The 20314-nt window shown below is 36.1% G+C and overlaps 1 protein-coding gene across 2 annotated transcripts in view; it reads right to left on the reverse strand.

The window, feature by feature from the left end:
* The window catches only part of LOC126712985 (cytochrome P450 94A1-like), a 43891-nt gene extending 25930 nt beyond the window's left edge, over window positions 1–17961 (reverse strand). Inside the window, exon 1 of one of the 2 annotated variants that reach the window (XM_050412564.1) lies at window positions 16703–17961. In XM_050412564.1, the coding sequence (XP_050268521.1) occupies window positions 16703–17883 (1181 nt within the window). In that variant the 5' untranslated portion in view covers window positions 17884–17961. The remainder of the gene's footprint in view (window positions 1–16702) is intronic. The other variant, XM_050412565.1, reaches the window with a different exon arrangement.
* Between the last annotated feature and the right edge of the window lie 2353 nt (window positions 17962–20314).

Below are 20314 nucleotides of genomic sequence, written 5' to 3' on the forward strand. Positions count from 1 at the left end.
TTTCATGAGGTATTCCTCGTCCATATATGGACGAGGTTCGCCAGGACGTTAGGAATTTCCTCTGCCTAATATAGCTTCCTTGGTTGGACGAGACATATGGACGGGTTATGGACTTGGATGATTTGTGACACCATCAACTATAATTTAATTAAAATAAAATTTAAAGTATAAAACAATAGAAATTTTTTTTTTTTAGAAGAATAAAACAATAAAACTTGATTTATCAAAGCAAGATTGCAACTTTACTAAATGAACATATCTAAAAAATTAATTTCTCACATAAATCAATAAGTTAATATTGATACAAAGTAAATTATAAATTTAGATTGCAGCTTTACTAAATGAACATATCTTAAAAATTAATTTATCAAATAATTAATATTGATACAAAGTAAATTTTAAATTCATATTTTCTCATTATGTTAAATTTTATATGGATATTCAGATTTGATTAAAATATTTTTTATTTTTAAAAAGCATAATAACTTATGACAAGTGACAACATATCTAAAAAAATACAAAAATAAATACTTAAAATAAAAGGAACCGGTTCTATATTAATATTTTTAAAAATCCTAGGATAAAATTTAAAAAGAAAAAGATAAGTGATATAACAAATCCCAGTTTTTCCTTCCTCACACGACAAATTTTGGATAGACTCACAGGGAAGGATTTGGAGATTAAGGCGATGGTCCTTGTGTAACAGAGTATCAAAAGTCAAACTAATATGCCTAGTGATTGAGCCAGCCTTGAAGTTTAACACATTATTGTATCTTGAATTTGTTACAACACTAGCCTTTTATGAAAAGTATGAGTGTAAGGTTAGAGAATAGAGAAGGTTTTTTTTTTTTTTTTCGGAGAAATAATTACAACATGTTGCTAACCCTGCAGCTTGAACCCTTTCCCTCCTAGACCCCCAAGCACATTGTGCATGAAGAAGGTATTTAGTATCAAATGATACCATGTGAGCAGTATTAAAATCCAATAAATGTGAGACATGTCAGCAAGAGTTAATAGGAAGTGGTACGCACTATGCTAAGAAAGTCTATTGAAGAATAAGAATAGGGACTAAAGTGGCAGCCTTACTTCCATTTCAATTAATTGGTAAATACTATTCGGTAGTTGAGTTTCGTCAAGTTGTTGTGAAATTTCATCCATATTGCTTATGATTAGGTATTGTTTGAAAACTATGCTACTGTGGTTCACAAAATGATTTGTTACTCGCTTACTTACACCCTATTGAGCTATCAATGTTGTTCCTTTCAATTCCTTTTATAGGAAAATGCTAACGAATGCCCTTAGGACATTAGTTAATAATCCATTTAAAGAAAGTTTTTATGGAAAAAAAAAATTAATGTTTTGACAATTTTTTTCATTTCTCATAAAAGTAATGTCAAAACTTTCTCAAAATAGATTGTTAACTAATACCATAAGGGCACTTGTTAGCATGACCCTTCTTTTTATTGTACTCTTCTCAATTTAAGTGGAGAAATTATCTTTAGTTTTCATAAATTGTTGGCGCATGATTTTCCAATCAACAAGGGTTAACAATTATCAATTCACCCAAAAATGGGGTGAATAATAACTATTCACCCTAAAAAACAGTAGTGTTTGCAATATGCACTCTTAAACTTTAACATATAGTCAACAATACAATAATTTGAAATTATTTTGCTATATCTACTCAACATCCAAATTAGCATATAAATTCATGTTACTTGGTGTAATTGCTATTATAATTTTGGGTTGGTTGACTCTTTTCTTTTTTTATTTATTTATTTATTTATTTTTTATTTTTTATATACAAGATAAAATTTCTACCCTAGCCTAATCTAAGTGTGTGTGTGTAAAACTCTGTTGACACCCTATTTTGCAACCCATATTTAACCTCATATGGAGGGTAAAAGGGTAATTTCACATTGGAAAAATGCATCTTGATTCTAGTCATTAGATCCTTAATCTCATTTTACCAAAATGATCTTGATGTTATAACGATTAAATCGACTGGTCATGAGCCTAAATCAGACCATTAGATTGAAAGTTATCATCAAATCAAGTTTTAATGGCTGAGATGCACTATCACAAATTGAGTCCGACTATATGTGATTATGAACAATTGATTTCAATTGGTTATAAGTATAATCAATTTGAGATCGATGATGTGTCATAATTTGATTAGTTAGGACTACATTTTATGGTAGGGTTGCACACAACTAATTAATTAGATAGTTAAACATTAATTTTTCAATGAGTAATTTGTGCAATTATCTTTTAATCAGAGTAAATTTGGAACCAATTAAGTCTGAAATGAGAGTAATTAGAGTCATTTAATGTTTCTTGGGAGCTAATTTGAGACCTATTAATGTTAATTGTGCTGAAACCATTTTCTAACAAATGACCTTTGCTCACAATTTCATCGATATCTCTTAGAATATTTTGACTTTATGAATGAGGCTAATTTTCCCAGAAACTAGACATCCGGGGCTTCAATTTGAGCACAAGAATGAGATAATTCCGATCATAATTGAGGCAGATATGATTTTTCAAAATTGGCTTTACAGGCTGTTACAGCAGTTACGGGAAAACCAAACTTTGCTTGCTCTTTACTTTCATTAATCTCCACATTTAATGCACCAGATTTCCCCAAAGGCTAAAATGAGAACTAAGTTTATGATTCTTTGTCAACTCTTATTAAATGGCCTTTCATTTATATTTCTTCCACTACTACTATATAAACTCCCTCTCTCCTTCATTCGAAATACACAAAAAAATCCTCCTCTCTTCTCTTCTCTTGAGTTCTAGTGAAGTTAGGTAGTCTTGTTATATCTTGGTTTTCCTAAGACTCAAGATATTGAGTAAGACTCACTCTCCCTCTCCTAACTCTTCTTTTCCTCCACCCTTAGAACCTTCATCAAAAATCCCCTCCTCCATTATATGGATCTTGCATGAAGATATAATCTCCTTTCCTAATTGTTTGTTCATATTGCCATGATAAGAATTTAAGATTAAAGTATGATAATTCCCTTGAATATGTTTGAATATTCTTAATTGTTCTTATGTGTTTTTCACATATTCTTAGTTGTTCATCACATGTTCATGTATATCACTAGATTTAATCTTAAATCCAAATCAAAAATATGAAAAACATGTTTGTTTAGTAATTTTTTCAAATCCTTGAATCTAGGTTATTACTATCCACACACATTTACTAAAATTTATTTTTCAATCCAAATGCAAGGCTTAATAAATTGAATTAGGGTCATCACATGCACACACTTTAAATTCAACATGCAAATTGATTGATAATATATTAGATGATGTGATATGAATGTTGGCCACCATAATCTAGAAGACCGGTTTCACCGGTTAAGGTGGGTGCCTAACACCTTCCCACCTTGTAACATAGCCTCCGATCTTAGATCAAGGGTTAGTAGATCAAATGCTTATCCATGTAATTTTCGATTTTTAGATTGTAACTAGGAAATAAAGCCATGTATTTTATCTTAGATTGTATCTAGGACCAAAGTCATGTAATTTTCTTATGATCAATGTAAATTTAATTTAATTTCAAATTAATAAAATGAGAAATTTTTCAATTATGGTTTTCTTATTTTTCCAATAATTAAATAAGTGGCAACTCTATTGTAAAATCCTTAATCTAAGGGGGAAAACATAATCAGTTGAATTTCCATTTTGAGAGGCAATAACACGACTCCACCCATTTATGTGGGTTTGGCCCAACATCCCATAAAACGGGCCGAGGGCACGGTCTTTCACAGTGGCGACTCCACTGGGGATATAGAGGGCTAAGTTTCAATTAGATTATGGTGGCCAACCATGTCATTGTTTGTTTATTGTTTTTTTGTAAATAATATGTCTAATATGTCATTATTTTACATGTCATGCATCATTTGCTTGAATTAAATTTATTTTATTTGTGTGCTAGCCCGGAAGTCCGGTAGTATTAGCCGTGGATTGTGGTCTTCTTGAGACTCACATACCCAGCGGTGAACCTACCACCTGTGAGAGACCGCGCCCCTGGCCCGTTTTTATGATGTGTTGGGCCAAACCCACGTGAATGGGTGGAGTCGTGTTATTGTCTCTCAAAATGGAGATTCGACTAGTTATATTTTTCCCTTTAGATTAAGGGTTTAACAATGGAGTCGCCACTTATTTAATTATTGGAAAAATAAGAAAGCCATGAATGAAAAATTCCTCATTTTATTAATTTGAAATTGAATTTACATTGATCATAGGAAAATTACATGGCTTTGGTCCTAGATACAATCTAAGATAAAGTACATAGCTTTATTTCCTAGTTACAATCTAAAAATAAAAAATTACATGGATAAGTATTTGATCTACTAATCCTTGATCTAAGCTCGGAGGTTACGTTACAAGATGGGAAGGTGTTAGGTACCCACCTTGCCCGGTGAAACCGGTCTTCTAGACTATGGTGGCGAACATTCATATTACATCATCCAATATGTCAATCAATTTGTATGTTGAATTTAATGTGTGTGCATGTGATAAACCCTAATTCTATTTATTAAGCATGACGTTTGGATTAAAAAATGAACTCTAGTGAATGTGTGTGGATAGTGATGAACCTAGATTCAAGGATTTGAAAGAATTACTAAACAAACATGTTTTTCATATTTTTGATGTGGATTTAAAATTAAATCTAGTGATATGCATGAACATGTGAAGAACACATAAGAACATTCAAACATATTCAAGAGAATTATCATGCTTTAATCTTAAATTCTCATCATGATAATATAAGCAAACAGTTAGGGAAGGGGATTATACCTTCATGCAAGATCCATATAATGGAGGAAGAGATTCTTGATGGAAGTCCTAAGGGTGGGGGAAAAGAAGAAATAGGAGAGGGAGAGTGAGTCTCACTCAATACCTTGAGTCTCAGAAAGACCAAGATATGACAAGACTACTCAACTTCACTAGAACTCAAGAGAAGAGATGAGAGGGGGATTTTTTGTGTGCTTTGGAATAAAGGAGAGGGGGGTTTATATAGTAGTGGTGGAGGAAATATGAATGGAAGGCCATTTAATGAGAGTTGACAAGGAATCATGAACCTAGACCTCATTTTAGCCCTTTGGAAAATCTGGTGCATTAAATGGAAAGATTGGTGGGAGTGAGGAGCAAGCCAAAATTCGGTTTTCCCGTAACTGCTGTCACAGCCTATAGAGCCAACTTTGAAAAATCATATCTGCCTCAATTTTGATTGGAATTGTCTCATTCTTGTACTCAAATTAAAGCCCAGGATGTCTAGTTTCTGGGAAAAATAACCTCATTCACAGATTCAAAATATTCTGAGATATATCAATGAAATGGTAAGCAGAGGTCATTTGTTAGAAAATGGTTTCAGCACAATTAACATTAATAGGTCCCCAAATTAGCTCTCAATTAACATTAAATGGCTCCAATCACTCCCATTTCAGACTTAATTGGTTCCAAATTTACTCTAATTAAAAGATAATTGAACAAATTACTCATTGAATAATTAATGTTTAACTATCTAGTTAACTTTCAATCTAATGATCCGATTAGGGCTCATGACCAATCGATTTAATCGTTACAACATCAAGATCACTTTGGTGAAATGAGTTTAAGGATCTAATGACCAGAATCAAGATGCATATTTCTAATGTGAAATTACCTTTTACCCTCCATGTGAGGTTAAATACGGGTTGCAAAATAGAGTGTCAACAGAATGCCCCTCATTGGTAAAACTTGAAAAGCGAATGCCAATGTATGAAAGAGACACCTAACTTTGCAATCAGTATTTAACCGTGATAAATGTATGATACATGCAAATAAAAATGCAGACGGTCATGTTCTAGATTAAAATGTGGACCGAATCTCAAGGGAGATTGCCTACGTACCTCTTAGAGGGAGGATCAAGTCTAAATGTAGTTCATGCATTCATAAATTTTTATTTTTATTTTTTTTTTTATTATTTTTTTTTTTGTATAAGTACAAGATATGCTTACCTGGAGGACAACGGATTTGGGCTTTGGCTCATGCTTTTAGAGGACCAAAGGTTCTGGATCCCGGCTCATGTTTTCAAAGACCAAGGATTTTTGGATCTTGGCTCATATTTTCAGAGGACCAAGGGTTTTTTGGGCTTTGGCTCATGTTTTCAGAGGACCAAAGGTTCTGGATCCTGGCTCATGTTTTCAGAGGCCTAGGATTTTTGGATCTTGACTCATGTTTTCAGAGGACCAAGGGTTTTCTAGGCTTTGGCTCATGTTTTCAGAGGACCAAAGGTTCTGGATCCTGGCTCATGTTTTCAGAGACCTAAGATTTTTGGATCTTGGCTCATGTTTTCAGAGGACCAAGGGTTTTTTGGGCTTTGGCTCATGCTTTCAGAGGACCAAAGGTTCTGGATCCTGGCTCATGTTTTCAGAGGCCTAGGATTTTTGGATCTTGGCTCATGTTTTCAGAGGGCCAAGGGTTTTTTGGGGTTTGGCTCATGTTTTCAGTGGACCAATGGTTCTGGATCCTGGCTCATGTTTTCAAAGGCCTAGGATTTTTGGATCTTGGCTCATGTTTTCAGAGGACCAAGGGTTTTTTGGGCTTTGGCTCATGTTTTCAGAGGACCAAAGGTTCTGGATCCTGGCTCATGTTTTCAAAGACCTAGGATTTTTGGATCTTGGCTCATGTTTTCAAAGGACCAAGGGTTTTTTGGGCTTTGGCTCATGTTTTCAGAGGACCAATGGTTCTGGATCCTGGCTCATGTTTTCAGAGGCCTAGGATTTTTGGATCTTGGCTCATGTTTTAAGAGGACCAAGGGTTTTTTGGGCTTTGGCTCATGCTTTCAGAGGACCAAAGGTTCCAGATTCTGGCTCATGTTTTCAGAGGCCTAGGATTTTTGGATCTTGGCTCATGTTTTCAGAGGACCAAGGGTTTTTTGGGCTTTGGCTCATGATTTCAGAGGACCAAAGGTTCTAGATCCTGGCTCATGTTTTCAGAGACCTAGGATTTTTGGATCTTGGCTCATGTTTTCAGAGGACCAAGGGATTTTTGGGCTTTGGCTCATGCTTTCAAATGACCAAAGGTTCTGGATCTTGGCTCATGTTTTCAGAGACCTAGGATTTTTGGATCTTGGCTCATGTTTTCAGAGGACCAAGGGTTTTTTGGGCTTTGACTCATGTTTTCAGAGGACCAAAGGTTCTGGATCCTGGCTCATGTTTTCAGAGGCCTAGGATTTTTGGATCTTGGCTCATGTTTTCAGAGGACCAAGTGTTTTTTGGGCTTTGGCTCATGTTTTCAGAGGACCAAAGGTTCTGGATCTTGGCTCATGTTTTCAGAGACCTAGGATATTTGGATCTTGGCTTATGTTTTCAGAAGACCAAGGGTTTTTTTTTTTTTTTTTTTTTTTTTTTTTTTTTTTTTGGCTTTGGCTCATGTTTTCAGAAGACCAAAGGTTTCGGATCCTGGCTCATGTTTTCAGAGGCCTAGGATTTTTGGATCTTGGCTCATGTTTTCAGAGGACCAAGGGTTTTTTGGGCTTTGACTCATGTTTTTAGAGGACCAAAGGTTCTAGATCCTGGCTCATGTTTTCAGAGGCCTAGGATTTTTGGATCTTGGCTCATGTTTTCAGAGGACCAAGGGTTTTTTGGGCTTTGGCTCATGTTTTCAGAGGACCAAAGGTTCTAGATCCTAGCTCATGTTTTCAGAGGCCTAGGATTTTTGGATCTTGGCTCATGTTTTCAGAGGACCAAGGGTTTTTTAGGCTTTGGCTCATGTTTTCAGAGGACCAAAGGTTCCGGATCCTGGCTCATGTTTTCAGAGGACCAAGGGATTTTTGGGCTTTGGCTCATGCTTTCAAAGGACCAAAGGTTCTGGATCTTGGCTCATGTTTTCAGAGACCTAGGATTTTTGGATCTTGGCTCATGTTTTCAGAGGACCAAGGGTTTTTTGGGCTTTGGCTCATGTTTTCAAAGGACCAAAGGTTCTGGATCCTGGCTTATGTTTTCAGAGGCGTAGGATTTTTGGATCTTGGCTCATGTTTTCAGAGGCGTAGGGTTTTTGGATCTTGGCTCATGCCGATGTGTGTGGCTTTTTACACCAGTACTTGCAAAATAAACATTTTCAATGAGTAACGGAGTTATTCATTAAAAAAAAGTTGGCATACCTGGCGAATGCCCCTAGTTTGGGACATATTCCATGCTTCGATGAAGGGTGGACAGTTGACTTGATGTTGCCCCGCTGGAAAATATGGAAGAGGATCATAGCTTTCTGTTCCTGAAGAAGAATTTAATGAAGATTTTTTTTTTTTTTTGGAAAATTTGGAAATTTTGAATTTTTTCAAGGAATTGAAAATTTTGATTGATGAAATTTTTTTTTTGAAAAATTTGGAAATTTTGAATTTTTTCAAGGAATTGATAACTTTGAATTTTTTTTTTTGAAAATTGTCTTTTGTCTCCCTTTTTTTTTTAAAAAAAAATTTGGAAATTTTGAAGTTTTTCAAGGAATTGAAAATTTTGATTGATGATTTTTTTTTGAAAGCAACCTAAGAAGTACGAGCCTAATGCCCTTAGTCCTTAGGCTTTTTGAAAATTCTCTCTTTTCTTTTCTTCTCTCTCTCTTTTTTTTTTTTTTTTTTTTTTTTTTTTTTTTTGAGATTTGAAGATTTGTTCATTATCAAAAAGTGAAAAAGATGAAGATGAAGATGGAGTAAAAGAGATGAAGATTTATTCATGATTTTTTTTTTTTTTTTTGGAAAAACCTATCCTTTGAATGAGAATTACTTTGGCTGAAGTTGATGCAGATTGCTGGATAAGTCCTTACTTAATTCCTGTAAAAAGATAATTTCAATTAGTAATGGATTTATTCATTGAAATGAATTGGAAGTACTTACCCAATGTCCCTAGTTTGGGGCATATTCCATGCTTAGATTGAAGCTGAATTCATTTGATGTTGTGGCCATTAGGGAACATGAAAGAAGATCACGGTCCGCCATCCTTGGTTCCTACAAAAAGACTTTCTTTCTCTAGCTTGTTAGAAACCAATTATTGTGAAAACTTGCACACAATATAAATAGGCCAATACTCCAAGTTTAAACATGCTTAATGCAAACAAATGGGCTTAACCTAATATGCACCCAAAAATTTTTTCACATTATTTTGACTTTGTTCTCCAAGTTTGTTTGGGTGAATGGGACCGGGCCTCTGCAAGGCTGCCTATGTACCTCTCTTATAGAGGATCAGGTCAAGACGTAGTTCAAGAGAACTGGATTTTGGAAAAGAATGATTTTTCTTTTTTTTTTGAAATGAGATTTCACTTTTTTTTGGAACAAGAGGTGATCCTTTGAACAACTATTTTGGCAAATCAAAGTGTTTAAGAATCGAACAAATCTCTTTGATTAGGAAGGATCAAGATCATTAAACTCATGTAATCAAATTTGCTTCATCCTTTTGAACATCGTCAGATTAAGTCTCCAAAGGCAATCAAGAAATGAAATGTGATAATATTTATGAATCACATTGTTGGGTGCAAACAAGGAGAGTGCTCCAGGTTTGGAAGTTCTTTTGAGTCATTTTGAGGATTTGAGAATTTGAGAAATTTTTTCTCGGACATGTCATCCTGTGGGGTTTGACAATTTTAAGCATTTTTCCTTTTTAATTCAAGAGAAAATATTATAAGAGTTTAAGATGCGCCTACAATTAGCAAGACTTCAAGGAGGTCTTTACTTATGGGTTGTAATGTAGGCCGGGTTTAGGTTATGAAATGAATGATATAAAAGGCTCAAAATTCCCTATGATCTTCCCCCAAGTATACATTACTCAAAAATCAAGTATTGGAGGAGTTGTCTCATTTCTTCTTTGCTATCTTCTCACTAGTCTTCATTGGTCACTTGTATCAACAATCGTTTTTATGCTCATTCCTTTTGAATCATACCTCTAGACTTTCATCTTGTAAAATTGTTATCTTTTTAGGTTGCTTCTTTAACTTTCCAACTTGGTAGGATTTTCCAATTTTTTTCTTTTCTTCTTCTTCTTTTCTTTGGCCCTAACTTTTCCTAGACTGCCCTTTTGGTTTTCAGCCAAGCGGGCTTTTTTTTTTTTTTTTGGTCTTTCATCTCTTGATTGAATGAACTTTTGGGGACCTTTTGCCCTCCTTGTATTTCTCAGCTTAATGATTTTTGGTCATTTTGATGCACTCTCTAGACTTCTTTCTTGTCTCAATGGACTTGCACCTTTCTGTGCTTGATGAATCTTTTCCTTTTTGATGAACTTTCTTTTGGATGAACCTTCTACTCTTCTTGGCATGATGAATTTTAGGTTCTTAAAACTTGATGCACATTTTTTTTTCTCTCACTTTGATGGAATTTCATTTCTCTTTCCTTGATTGAGTGAAAACTCCTTTTACTTTGATGATCTCTTATAGCTTAATGAATTCTCTACTTGTCTTTCATGTCTTCTAGGAGAGCTTCATCAATTAGCTTCAAAACTACAAGGTCAACTCCTCCTCAACATGAGATTTAAGCATGCATACTTTGAACTTTCCCACCCTAGGTTTAGATTTTAGTGGGTTTATGCAAAAAAAGGCTAAATGTTTAAAGGCTCAAATGGGCTAGCAATGGATGATGAACATTCTAGGTCATAGGAAATAATTTGGTTTAACCAAAGATGGCCTCCTATCCCTAGTAATGCTTGCTTGTAGGCATAGTGATTCAAGCTCTTTTAATAAATTCATCTTAAAAGAAAAAGTATGAATGCTCTAATGATGTGAAACAAAAGACTTTTGAAAATTGGATCAAGTGCATGGATTCTCGAGATTTTTCGATGGATGGATTTTTTGATTGCCTTTTAAGACCATTTCTTCTTATATTCTAAGTCAAGTAGCAAAAGTCTTTACATGGATCAAATGAAATTAATCATTCCTTGGTACAAGTTGATTGCTCAAGCTTTTAAACATCAAAATTCTAAAAATGTTTTGTCCAAGGGATCCTCATGTACCATTTTGAAAAGGAGACTTCTTTTCTTTCTTTTTTTTTTTTTTAATCTTGAAAGAAAGAAAAAAAATTGGGTCTTTTTTTAAAAAAGTCACTAGGAAGTTCAATGCCCCTAGTTCAAGGAATTTGTTTTTTTTTTAAATGACTTAAGGGCTCAATGCCCCTTGTCCAAAGGCTTTTTTCATTTGAAAATTTTTCTCTTTTTTATTGTTTGGAAATCTTGAATTGTTTTTTTATTATTATATATATACACAAACAAAGCTCATTTAATGCTACATGAAGAATTTGAATTCAAAGAAACATAGAAACATGGAATAAACAATCAAACTTTAAGCTTAACCATGATGTTGCAAACCAAATGTAGAGTGAGGCAAAGTTGGGCCACTTGCTTCCTCTTGGTCCATTTAGGATGCTTGAGGCTTGGTGTGCTTGAACCTTGATTATGATGAAATGGCTTGGGCTTTCACTTGGAAGGCTTGAACATTGATTATGATCTCTTGGTATCTGCTTGAAATGGCTTGGGCTTACACTTGGAAGGCATGCATCTTGTGAGCTTTTGGCCTTTGATGTTGATCATGAGTATACACCTTTGATGGGCTCAAGTGTTGGGCTTAGACTCATTCAAGAAACAAATTGGGCTTCCATTTCAAGTAGAGCTCAATCTTAGGCTTTTGGGTTTGAGTTCATTCACAACATGCAATGTTCAAACAATCATGATGAGCTCAAGCGTTGGACTTGAGTCATCATGGTTCAAACAACGACCAAACAAATGCATAATGAAATGCAATTTACATGGACCGACCTAAAGGTAGGTTCTATGGGTCATTACAACATGGGTAGAAGGTAGGTTAAAGGTCCCCACAAGCTAGGACGTCGTACCTCCCAACTTGTGACGCCAGGAGCGCCGCGTTGGTCCGAACGGTACAGTTTTTCCCTATGAACCACCATGGCATAACCATAATGATCCTTGTTGCGGTGGGTGGTAGGTTCACCGCTGGGTATATGAGTCTCAGGAAGACCACAATCCACGGCTAATACTACCGGGCTTCTGGGCTTGCACACAAATAAAATAAATTTCATTCAAGCAAATGATGCATGACATGCAAAATAATGACATATTAGACATATTATATACAAAAAGTAATAAACAAACAATGACATGGTTGGCCACCATAACCTAATTGAAGCTTAGCCCTCAATGTCCCTAATGGAGTCGCCACTGTGAGAGACCGCGCCCCCGGCCCATTTTTATGATGTGTTGGGCCAAACCTACATGAATGGGTGGAGTCGTGTTATTGTCTCTCAAAATGGAGATTCGACTAGTTATATTTTTCCCTTTAGATTAAGGGTTTTACAATGGAGTCGCCACTTATTTAATTATTGGAAAAATAAGAAAACCATGAATGAAAAATTCCTCATTTTATTAATTTGAAATTGAATTTACATTGATCATAGGAAAATTACATGGCTTTGGTCCTAGATACAATCTAAGATAAAGTACATGGCTTTATTTCCTAGTTACAATCTAAAAATAAAAAATTACATGGATAAGTCTTTGATTTACTAACCCTTGATCTAAGCTCAGAGGTTATGTTACAAGATGGGAAGGTGTTAGGCACCCACCTTGCCCAGTGAAACCGGTCTTCTAGACTATGGTGGCCAACATTCATATCACATCATCTAATATGTCAATCAATTTGTATATTGAATTTAATGTGTGTGCATGTGATAAACCCTAATTCTATTTATTAAGCATGACGTTTGGATTAAAAAATGAACTCTAGTGAATGTGTGTGGATAGTGATAAATCTAGATTCAAGGATTTGAAAGAATTACTAAACAAACATGTTTTTCATATTTTTGATGTGGATTTAAGATTAAATCTAGTAATATGCATGAACATGTGATGAACAACTAAGAACATGTGAAGAACACATAAGAACAATTAAGAACATTCAAACATATTCAAGAGAATTATCATGCTTTAATCTTAAATTCTCATCATGACAATATAAGCAAACAGTTAGGGAAGGGGATTATACCTTCATGCAAGATCCATATAATGGAGGAGGAGATTATTGATGGAAGTCCTAAGGGTGGAGGAAAAGAAGAACTAAGAGAGGGAGAGTGAGTCTCACTCAATACCTTGAGTCTTAGGAAGACCAAGATATGACAAGACTACTCAACTTCACTAGAACTCAAGAGAAGAGAAGAGATGGGGATTATTTGTGTGCTTTGGAATAAAGGAGAGGGGGGTTTATATAGTAATGGTGGAGGAAATATGAATGGAAGGCCATTTAATGAGAGTTGACAAGGAATCATGAACCTAGACCTCATTTTAGCCCTTTGGAAAATCTGGTGCATTAAATGGAAAGATTGGTGGGAGTGAGTTTTGGGTTAGAATCATATTAACCATTGTTTGGATTGGCTTTTTTTCTTTTAGATTATTAGCTTATTTGTTTGTACACAATTTTTTAAAGCCTTACTTTTTTTTTCTACATACAGCTATACTTTTTCCCCTTTTAGGGGATTAGCATCACGTTAATCCAAACGGACCTAAAAAAGGTCAACTGATATAGCAGATACACATAACGTTGTTTTATGTTGAGAATCTGTTACCTTGTGGATGTGCTCATTCAGCTCATGGCTAAAGAAAACTACTCTACTTCAAACTTTTGTGCTTTTTATTTACTTTGTTTTGCCATGGGAAGTGATAATTTGTAAGAGCTTATTCTAGCACTACCCACAAAACAAAAGCACGCCAAAAGAATATAAACCATCCCCAAGCCAGTAGTAAATTTTTTTTTTTTTTTTTTTTAATGCTTTTGATGGAATAATAAAAGAGACTATCTTAAAATTATTTAAGATTGACGGTCAAAAATAGTTTTCACATTATTTAGAGTAAATGTCACATGCATATATATGCTTATAATTCAATACATTACCCTATTTATAAAAAGAAAACCGAATCATCTCCAGTTATAATGCTTGAATTTGGGATTCTTAAACTTGGAAGTGAAATAAGAATTGACCCTCCTCTTTAATATTTGAAGCTATAATGTTGTACGGTAATAAGTTTTTGCTTCATTTTCTCTAACAACCAAAAATTGAGATTTACTATTATTTTGGGCAAAGCAATAATCCTTGGCTTCCATCTTTCCTATCTTAGCAAGATGTATTGGGAAAGAAAAGTCATAATATCAAGGCCATAAAATTTTACAGTGACCAATCCGTTTAATTTTTGAACGTGTGTTGGCTGTAACTATAACGCCTCACTGTTGTACAACTATTCAAACCCAAAATTGGAATCTTAAATTTTGGCTTGACAACAATCAAGGCTATTCCAAAGCTGATATAAAATTTTGATGTCCTTTTTATCCTCTGTTTTCGGTTTGTTGAAACAGGGTATATATTCCCTTGTACTAACAGTTTTACTAAATAAAAGTTTCTACGTATTTTACCTCAAAAAGCTGGTATAAAATTGGATATCTTTCTTGAAATATCTCTAGACCATATATATTTATTACCATGAATTCATGGTCTTCTAACTATATCATGGCATTTTCCATCAATGGTTAGCATAGAACTTGGGAATTATAATATTGTCTAACGTTTTGCATTCTAGGATGGAAAAGTTTTATAGTTATTAATTCCTTCATCCACATGTGTCCTTTGAGATTAGTGTAGCGTGAAAGAAGATTAAATATTATTTGCAAATACTTGGAGAGTAGAAAAGGAGAAAATGCATAAATCTGACCTTTAGATTATAAACCATAGTGTGTTCTTTGAACTGGGCCATATCCTTAAGGTCTATCGAGGTCGCTTGAATTTTGTGGTCATGCAGCGTTCAGTCCATGCCTTATATTGAACAAACCACTCATTTGATCTCCTCTACACCATAACACCCGAATGTGTGCTTTGTTCCTCTCCTTCAATGGTGTGGACCCTTAAGGAGTCAAGGTAGAGGCCATAGGGTTTGAGACCTCTTTGTCTCCTCCATCTCAACCTAATCTTATATTGTGAAAGTGGTCGAAGAAATGAGAATGTGCAAATTGAAGAGATGATCCAAGGGTATCATCCTATGTGATGCTCTTGGTCCGGTATCTTCTTGTTCAAAACCCTTAATTAAGTTAAGTGACCCTTTGTTGTAGGAAGAGGTTAGTGGCAAATCTTCCCCCACAGACGGCACCAAACTGATGAAGCCAAAATCGTCAGTTAGGTCACTCGTCCAATGGGGAGCATTAGACGATTTTGTAAGACCTACAAGATAAAAGAGAGATAGATTGAAGATACCACCGGGTTGTGCCTGATGGGAGAGCCTCCAATGCTTAAGTTAGTATCAGCCTATATATTTTGTATATAGATAGTGTTTTGTAGTATTTTGTAGTAGGTAGGTCACTCGTCCAATCGGGAGCATTAGATGATCTTGTAGGACCTGCAAGATAAAAGAGAGATAGATTGAAGATACCACCAGGTTGTTCCTGATGGGAGAGCCTCCAATGCTTAAGTTAGTATCAGCCTATATATTTTGTATATAGATAGTGTTTTATAGTATTTTGTAGTAGTTTTTGACATACCTTAGCTAGTGAGACCGATTGTCCCTTTTATAGGTGACTTAGGTAGCTGTTAAGGTGATTATTACCTTGATTGTAATGTTTTTTGTCTTGATAAGAGTTTAAGACCTTTGATGGTCGTTATTGAATGTGTTGAGCAATTATCTTTGATGGTATTAATGGACGACCTTAATGATTTTTCTGGACTCATCAGTATAAATACAACTTTTTGTTAAAAAAACCTATACATACCCAACACATGAAGTAATGTTTTTTCACATTTGAAAATATGTTGTTTAAAATATGATATTAAATATATTTTTTTGCATTAGAAGTAATTTAAACACTTATTTTTACAACATTTTTTATACTACAATTTTTATATTATTTGAAACAATAATTCTTGAAATCCAATACCAAACAAGCCCCAATTTAGCTTGTGCAAGAACGGGCAAGAAAAAAAAAGAAATAGATTGCACACATTTCACATCACAGTGAATCATTCATCATATAAACGCAATTGAAAACTATATAATATCCATATTATATAATATCCCTATTACCAATTCTTGTGCAAGCCCCAATTCTTGTTTATATAATATCCCTATTACCGACAAAACAAAACAAAACAAAAAAACTATATAGAAAGGGCAGTGGTTGCCATATCTACATTTTGTTTTCATAAACTTAAAAGCAGCTGAAAAAAAAAATTAAAAAATAAAAATAAAAATATAAAAATAAAAAAAAATAAAAAAGAAAAGCAGATGAAAAAGTACGGCGAAAACCAAACTAGGGTGCACATGTGGGGACACGGACTCAGTATAACACTCAGGACTCAGTCTCATGATGATGAACATTAACCCTCTCCACAATCTTCACCGGAAACCCACCTTTCATCTTTGAAGTCAAATACGAAACAAACTCCGGTTCATGGTTTACACCTTCTTCAAACGCTGGCACCACCTCAAACCTCCTTAAAACACCAGCTACCACCCTCTTCATCTGCAAGAATGCCATTTCCTTCCCCAAACAAATTCTAGGACCTGCCTGGAACACCGGATATGTGTACGGGTCTCTCCCCACGAACTTCCATGATTCTTCCTCCTTCTGCAGCCACCTCTTTGGCTTGAACTCTGCCCAGTCCGATCCCCACAGCATCTCCAACCTCCCCATTGCGTATGGAAAGTAGGTCACTTTCATCCCCTTCTTCACCACTGTCCCGCCGGGCAATACGTCGTCGTTCACTGCCTCCTTTGAGGCCATCGGAACTGGCGGGTACAGCCTCATGCTTTCACATAGTGAAGCGTGTGTGTACACCATGTCTTTCACCTCGTCAAAAACAGGCGCTTCTGATTTTTCATTGATTTCATTTAGAATCTCGGATTCAATCTCTGGGTTCTTCCATAGAAGCCAAAAAAACCATGTTAAAGCCGCCGACGTAGTGTCACGCCCAGCAAGTATAAAGCTGATCACAATGTCTGTCACGAAGTTCTCGTCCGAATGGCCGGAGCTCAAGAACCTTGACAACAGGTCCACGGAATCGAGGCTCTCTTTCTCTCCCAGCCTCTGCTTCTTTTCTTTGATTATGTTCAGTGCGAACTCTCGCACTTCCAAGATAGCGTTTTTGAGACGCTTTTCTGACCCAATATTCAACAACTTCTTGAATTTCCAGACGACTGGGTGTACCGCAGAGAACCTCTCGCTGCTAATCCTGACACCGTCTTCAAAGGCTAAGGCGAACTTGGCCTGTGGAAGAGAGGGCAACAAGTATGCTGGGTCGAACCCGAAAGCGATCTTACAAATATTATCAAAAGCAAACCTTTGAAGAATGTCTTGGAAATCAAGGACAGTTCCCTGTTTGGCAGCTGAGGAGAGAATGGGGATGAGGCGATCGGAGAGCTCAGTGTCGACAACGGTTTCAATGAACTTGCGGAGAGATTTGGTGTTGAATTCGTGGCTAGAGACTTGTCTTTGGAACTTCCAGGAGTCGCCGTCAATGTTGAAGATGCCGTGGCCAAGAAAGTCGGTGAGAGTTCGATTGAAAACGTGGCCTTTTCCGTAGTTAGAGAAGTTTGTCTTGAGAATGTGTTGGACCACGGCGGGGTTGACGGAGAAGACCTGGCGGGTGGAGTAGTTGCGTCGGAGAACAAAGGTGGAGGAAGGTGAGACTTGCATGATGCCTGAGAGCCATGGGAGTAGGCGCTTTCGGTTGGCAAGGAAGGCGAAGAATGAACCCACTAGAGGGTAGGATTTGGGGACTTTAGAATTGGAATTGGAATTGGAATTGAGAAAGAAGAAGAAGAAGAGAAGGGAAAGTAAAGGAATTAGGGTGAGAAGAAGCAACATGGCAGATTTGATTTTGGGTTGGCTGGGTTGACCTTCTCTTTTAGTCACAGATATTTGTTTTGTTTTCGTTGTTATATCGTTTGTGGTTGTGGATGGATATGTATTTATAGGGATGAGATGCATTCAGATTTAATGGTCTTTTTGTTTTCATCATTTTTATATATCAGAATATATTAAGAGGATTCAGAAAGTTAATTATTATTATTTTATTGTCAAAAATAGCTTTGAATTAATTAACCAACAATTTAAAAATAGGGTTAAAATAGTAAATTGACAAAAGAAAGTTAGTTTTTGTTTTTTTATAGTCAAAACTACCCCTACCTAAAACTTAAAAATGAGGTTAAAATAATAAACTGACAAAAATAATAAATCCCTATTTCTACGTTAAAATGTCTTGCTACTTCTAATAAATTCTTACTTCTACTCAATAGCTTAAAAAACTCCCCATGTATTTATTTTCTTCACATTTTAAAAAAGAAACGTGTAACCTAAAACTTCCTCATCTTTCTTCTCAAAAAAAGAACTTCCCGCTACTCACGTTTGAAAGAAAATAACTACCCCTCCAATACGATAAGGAAAAACTATCCCACGTTAAAAAAAAAAAAAAAAAAGTGTCAGACTAAACTATCCCATGTTTCTTTTTCAAACTATTATATTATCTTTTTTTTCTTTTTTGGATTTATTACATTATCAATTTTTTTTTTGATAACTATTACATCATCAATTGGATTTGTATAAATACGCAAAAGCTTCTAATTGAGAAATGAATCCTATTCTCTTTGTAAAAAAAATCCGATCTATTTTTTCAAATTGTGATGAAAGAAAAATTATAATACTAAATCCAAAAAAAAAAAAAAGATTAAGGGTAATAATAAAAATATATATATATATATATATATATATATAATATTGTAACAAAATAATTTTTAAATATACGAATAATATTATATGTAGGGACTCAATTCGTGACGGCCCCAAAACAGTATTGGGTTCACACGTTGAGGGTCCAAACAATATAATTTGTAGAGCGTAGGTTTGAAAGACTAGGCCTTGGTCACCGGTCGGTGGTTAGTCGTGGTGTTCATACAGAATTAAACCATGTTCGCTCGGGGAATTTTTCTCCTCGAAATGGTTTGGGAGGCTCTGGTTCTTGGTCTTTTTTTCCCCAGCCCCCTTCTTGGCGCATAAGTCTTCACATTATATAGCCCTTCTTGGCTGATCCTGGCCTTCCACCTGTTAATCAGGCAGCCGCCTATTCAAGTACCTGTCCCATCAGCCGCCTCCCCTTACTTTTTGTTAATTGCAATAACCGAAACTACACTGTTCAGGCATCTTTTCTCATTAATATGGTTAGGACGTTTGTGAACGCATTCAATGCGGAAGGGACATATTTACCTTGAACCTCCACACCGTACCCCCACGTGGGTCCCATTCTACTCGCCTCTTCTTCTGGGGGCCTTTGGAGGCTGCCTTTGATGACATGTCACTCTTCCCTTCGAAGTCTTGGGATGCCGAGGACAGGGTCATCCTCGGCTGTGTCTTTGGGCTATTTGGTCTTCTCCTACTCGTCCTCGGCAACTACCCTTCTCAGCACGGGCCCTGGGCCCTAGTGGAGAGTGGGCCGGGTCGTAAGTTCTCTGGTCCCACAATAGCCCCTCAAAATCCTGCTGTCTGGATCCTCAGCCGGATATGAGAGTTTTGATGACATCAGGCCTCTGCCAAAGCTTGTCAATCCTTGTCACCTATCGGTTCTTGAGACTCTTCGTCTGCCCGAGTCACGTTCTTGGAACCTTTGGAAGGCGAAACGTGTCCTCATTAAACGCGGGCAGTTCAGTGCTTCCCACATTCAACGGCGTGATGGAGATCTAACGGTTGAGATCTCCTTGCCTTTATGGGCGGGAAAATTCGTGCAGTTACTTTCGATGAGAGGTACAAATGATTTTTGGAACTGATTGGTCTCTTCACTTTTGCACTTGAGAGTTCTAGCACACATATTCTGGGTTCATCCAAACTTTCATCCACATTCAAGTCTATTTTCAGCACAAAAAGCCTGTCCGAGGCACCTTTCCTCTTTTCTGTAAGTTTCCTGCCTTCGCTAACTCGTACTTTTTCTTTTTTGGGTTTATTTTTCTCTTGTTCCTCTCCTTCTCCTGTAGTTGGTTGAGTCTGTTTAGTAATTCTTAGAGATGGTTAAAATGAGATTGAGGAAATTGGTTGATACCGAAAAGGCGATGGAAAGTTCATCGCCGATTATAGAATTCCCCCCAACGTGAGTTTGAGGCACTGTAAGATGGGGGAGTGGCATATTCTGAGAAATACGGGCGAGGTGGTAATTCCCGTTCTCGCCTTCATAGAGGGGGGTATGAGAATCCCCATGGGGCCAGTAATGAAGAATTATCTTAGGCATTTCCAGTTAGCTCCCACCCAGTGC

Source organism: Quercus robur, chromosome 2 (genome assembly GCF_932294415.1).
Source record: "Quercus robur chromosome 2, dhQueRobu3.1, whole genome shotgun sequence".
Lineage (NCBI taxonomy): Eukaryota > Viridiplantae > Streptophyta > Magnoliopsida > Fagales > Fagaceae > Quercus > Quercus robur.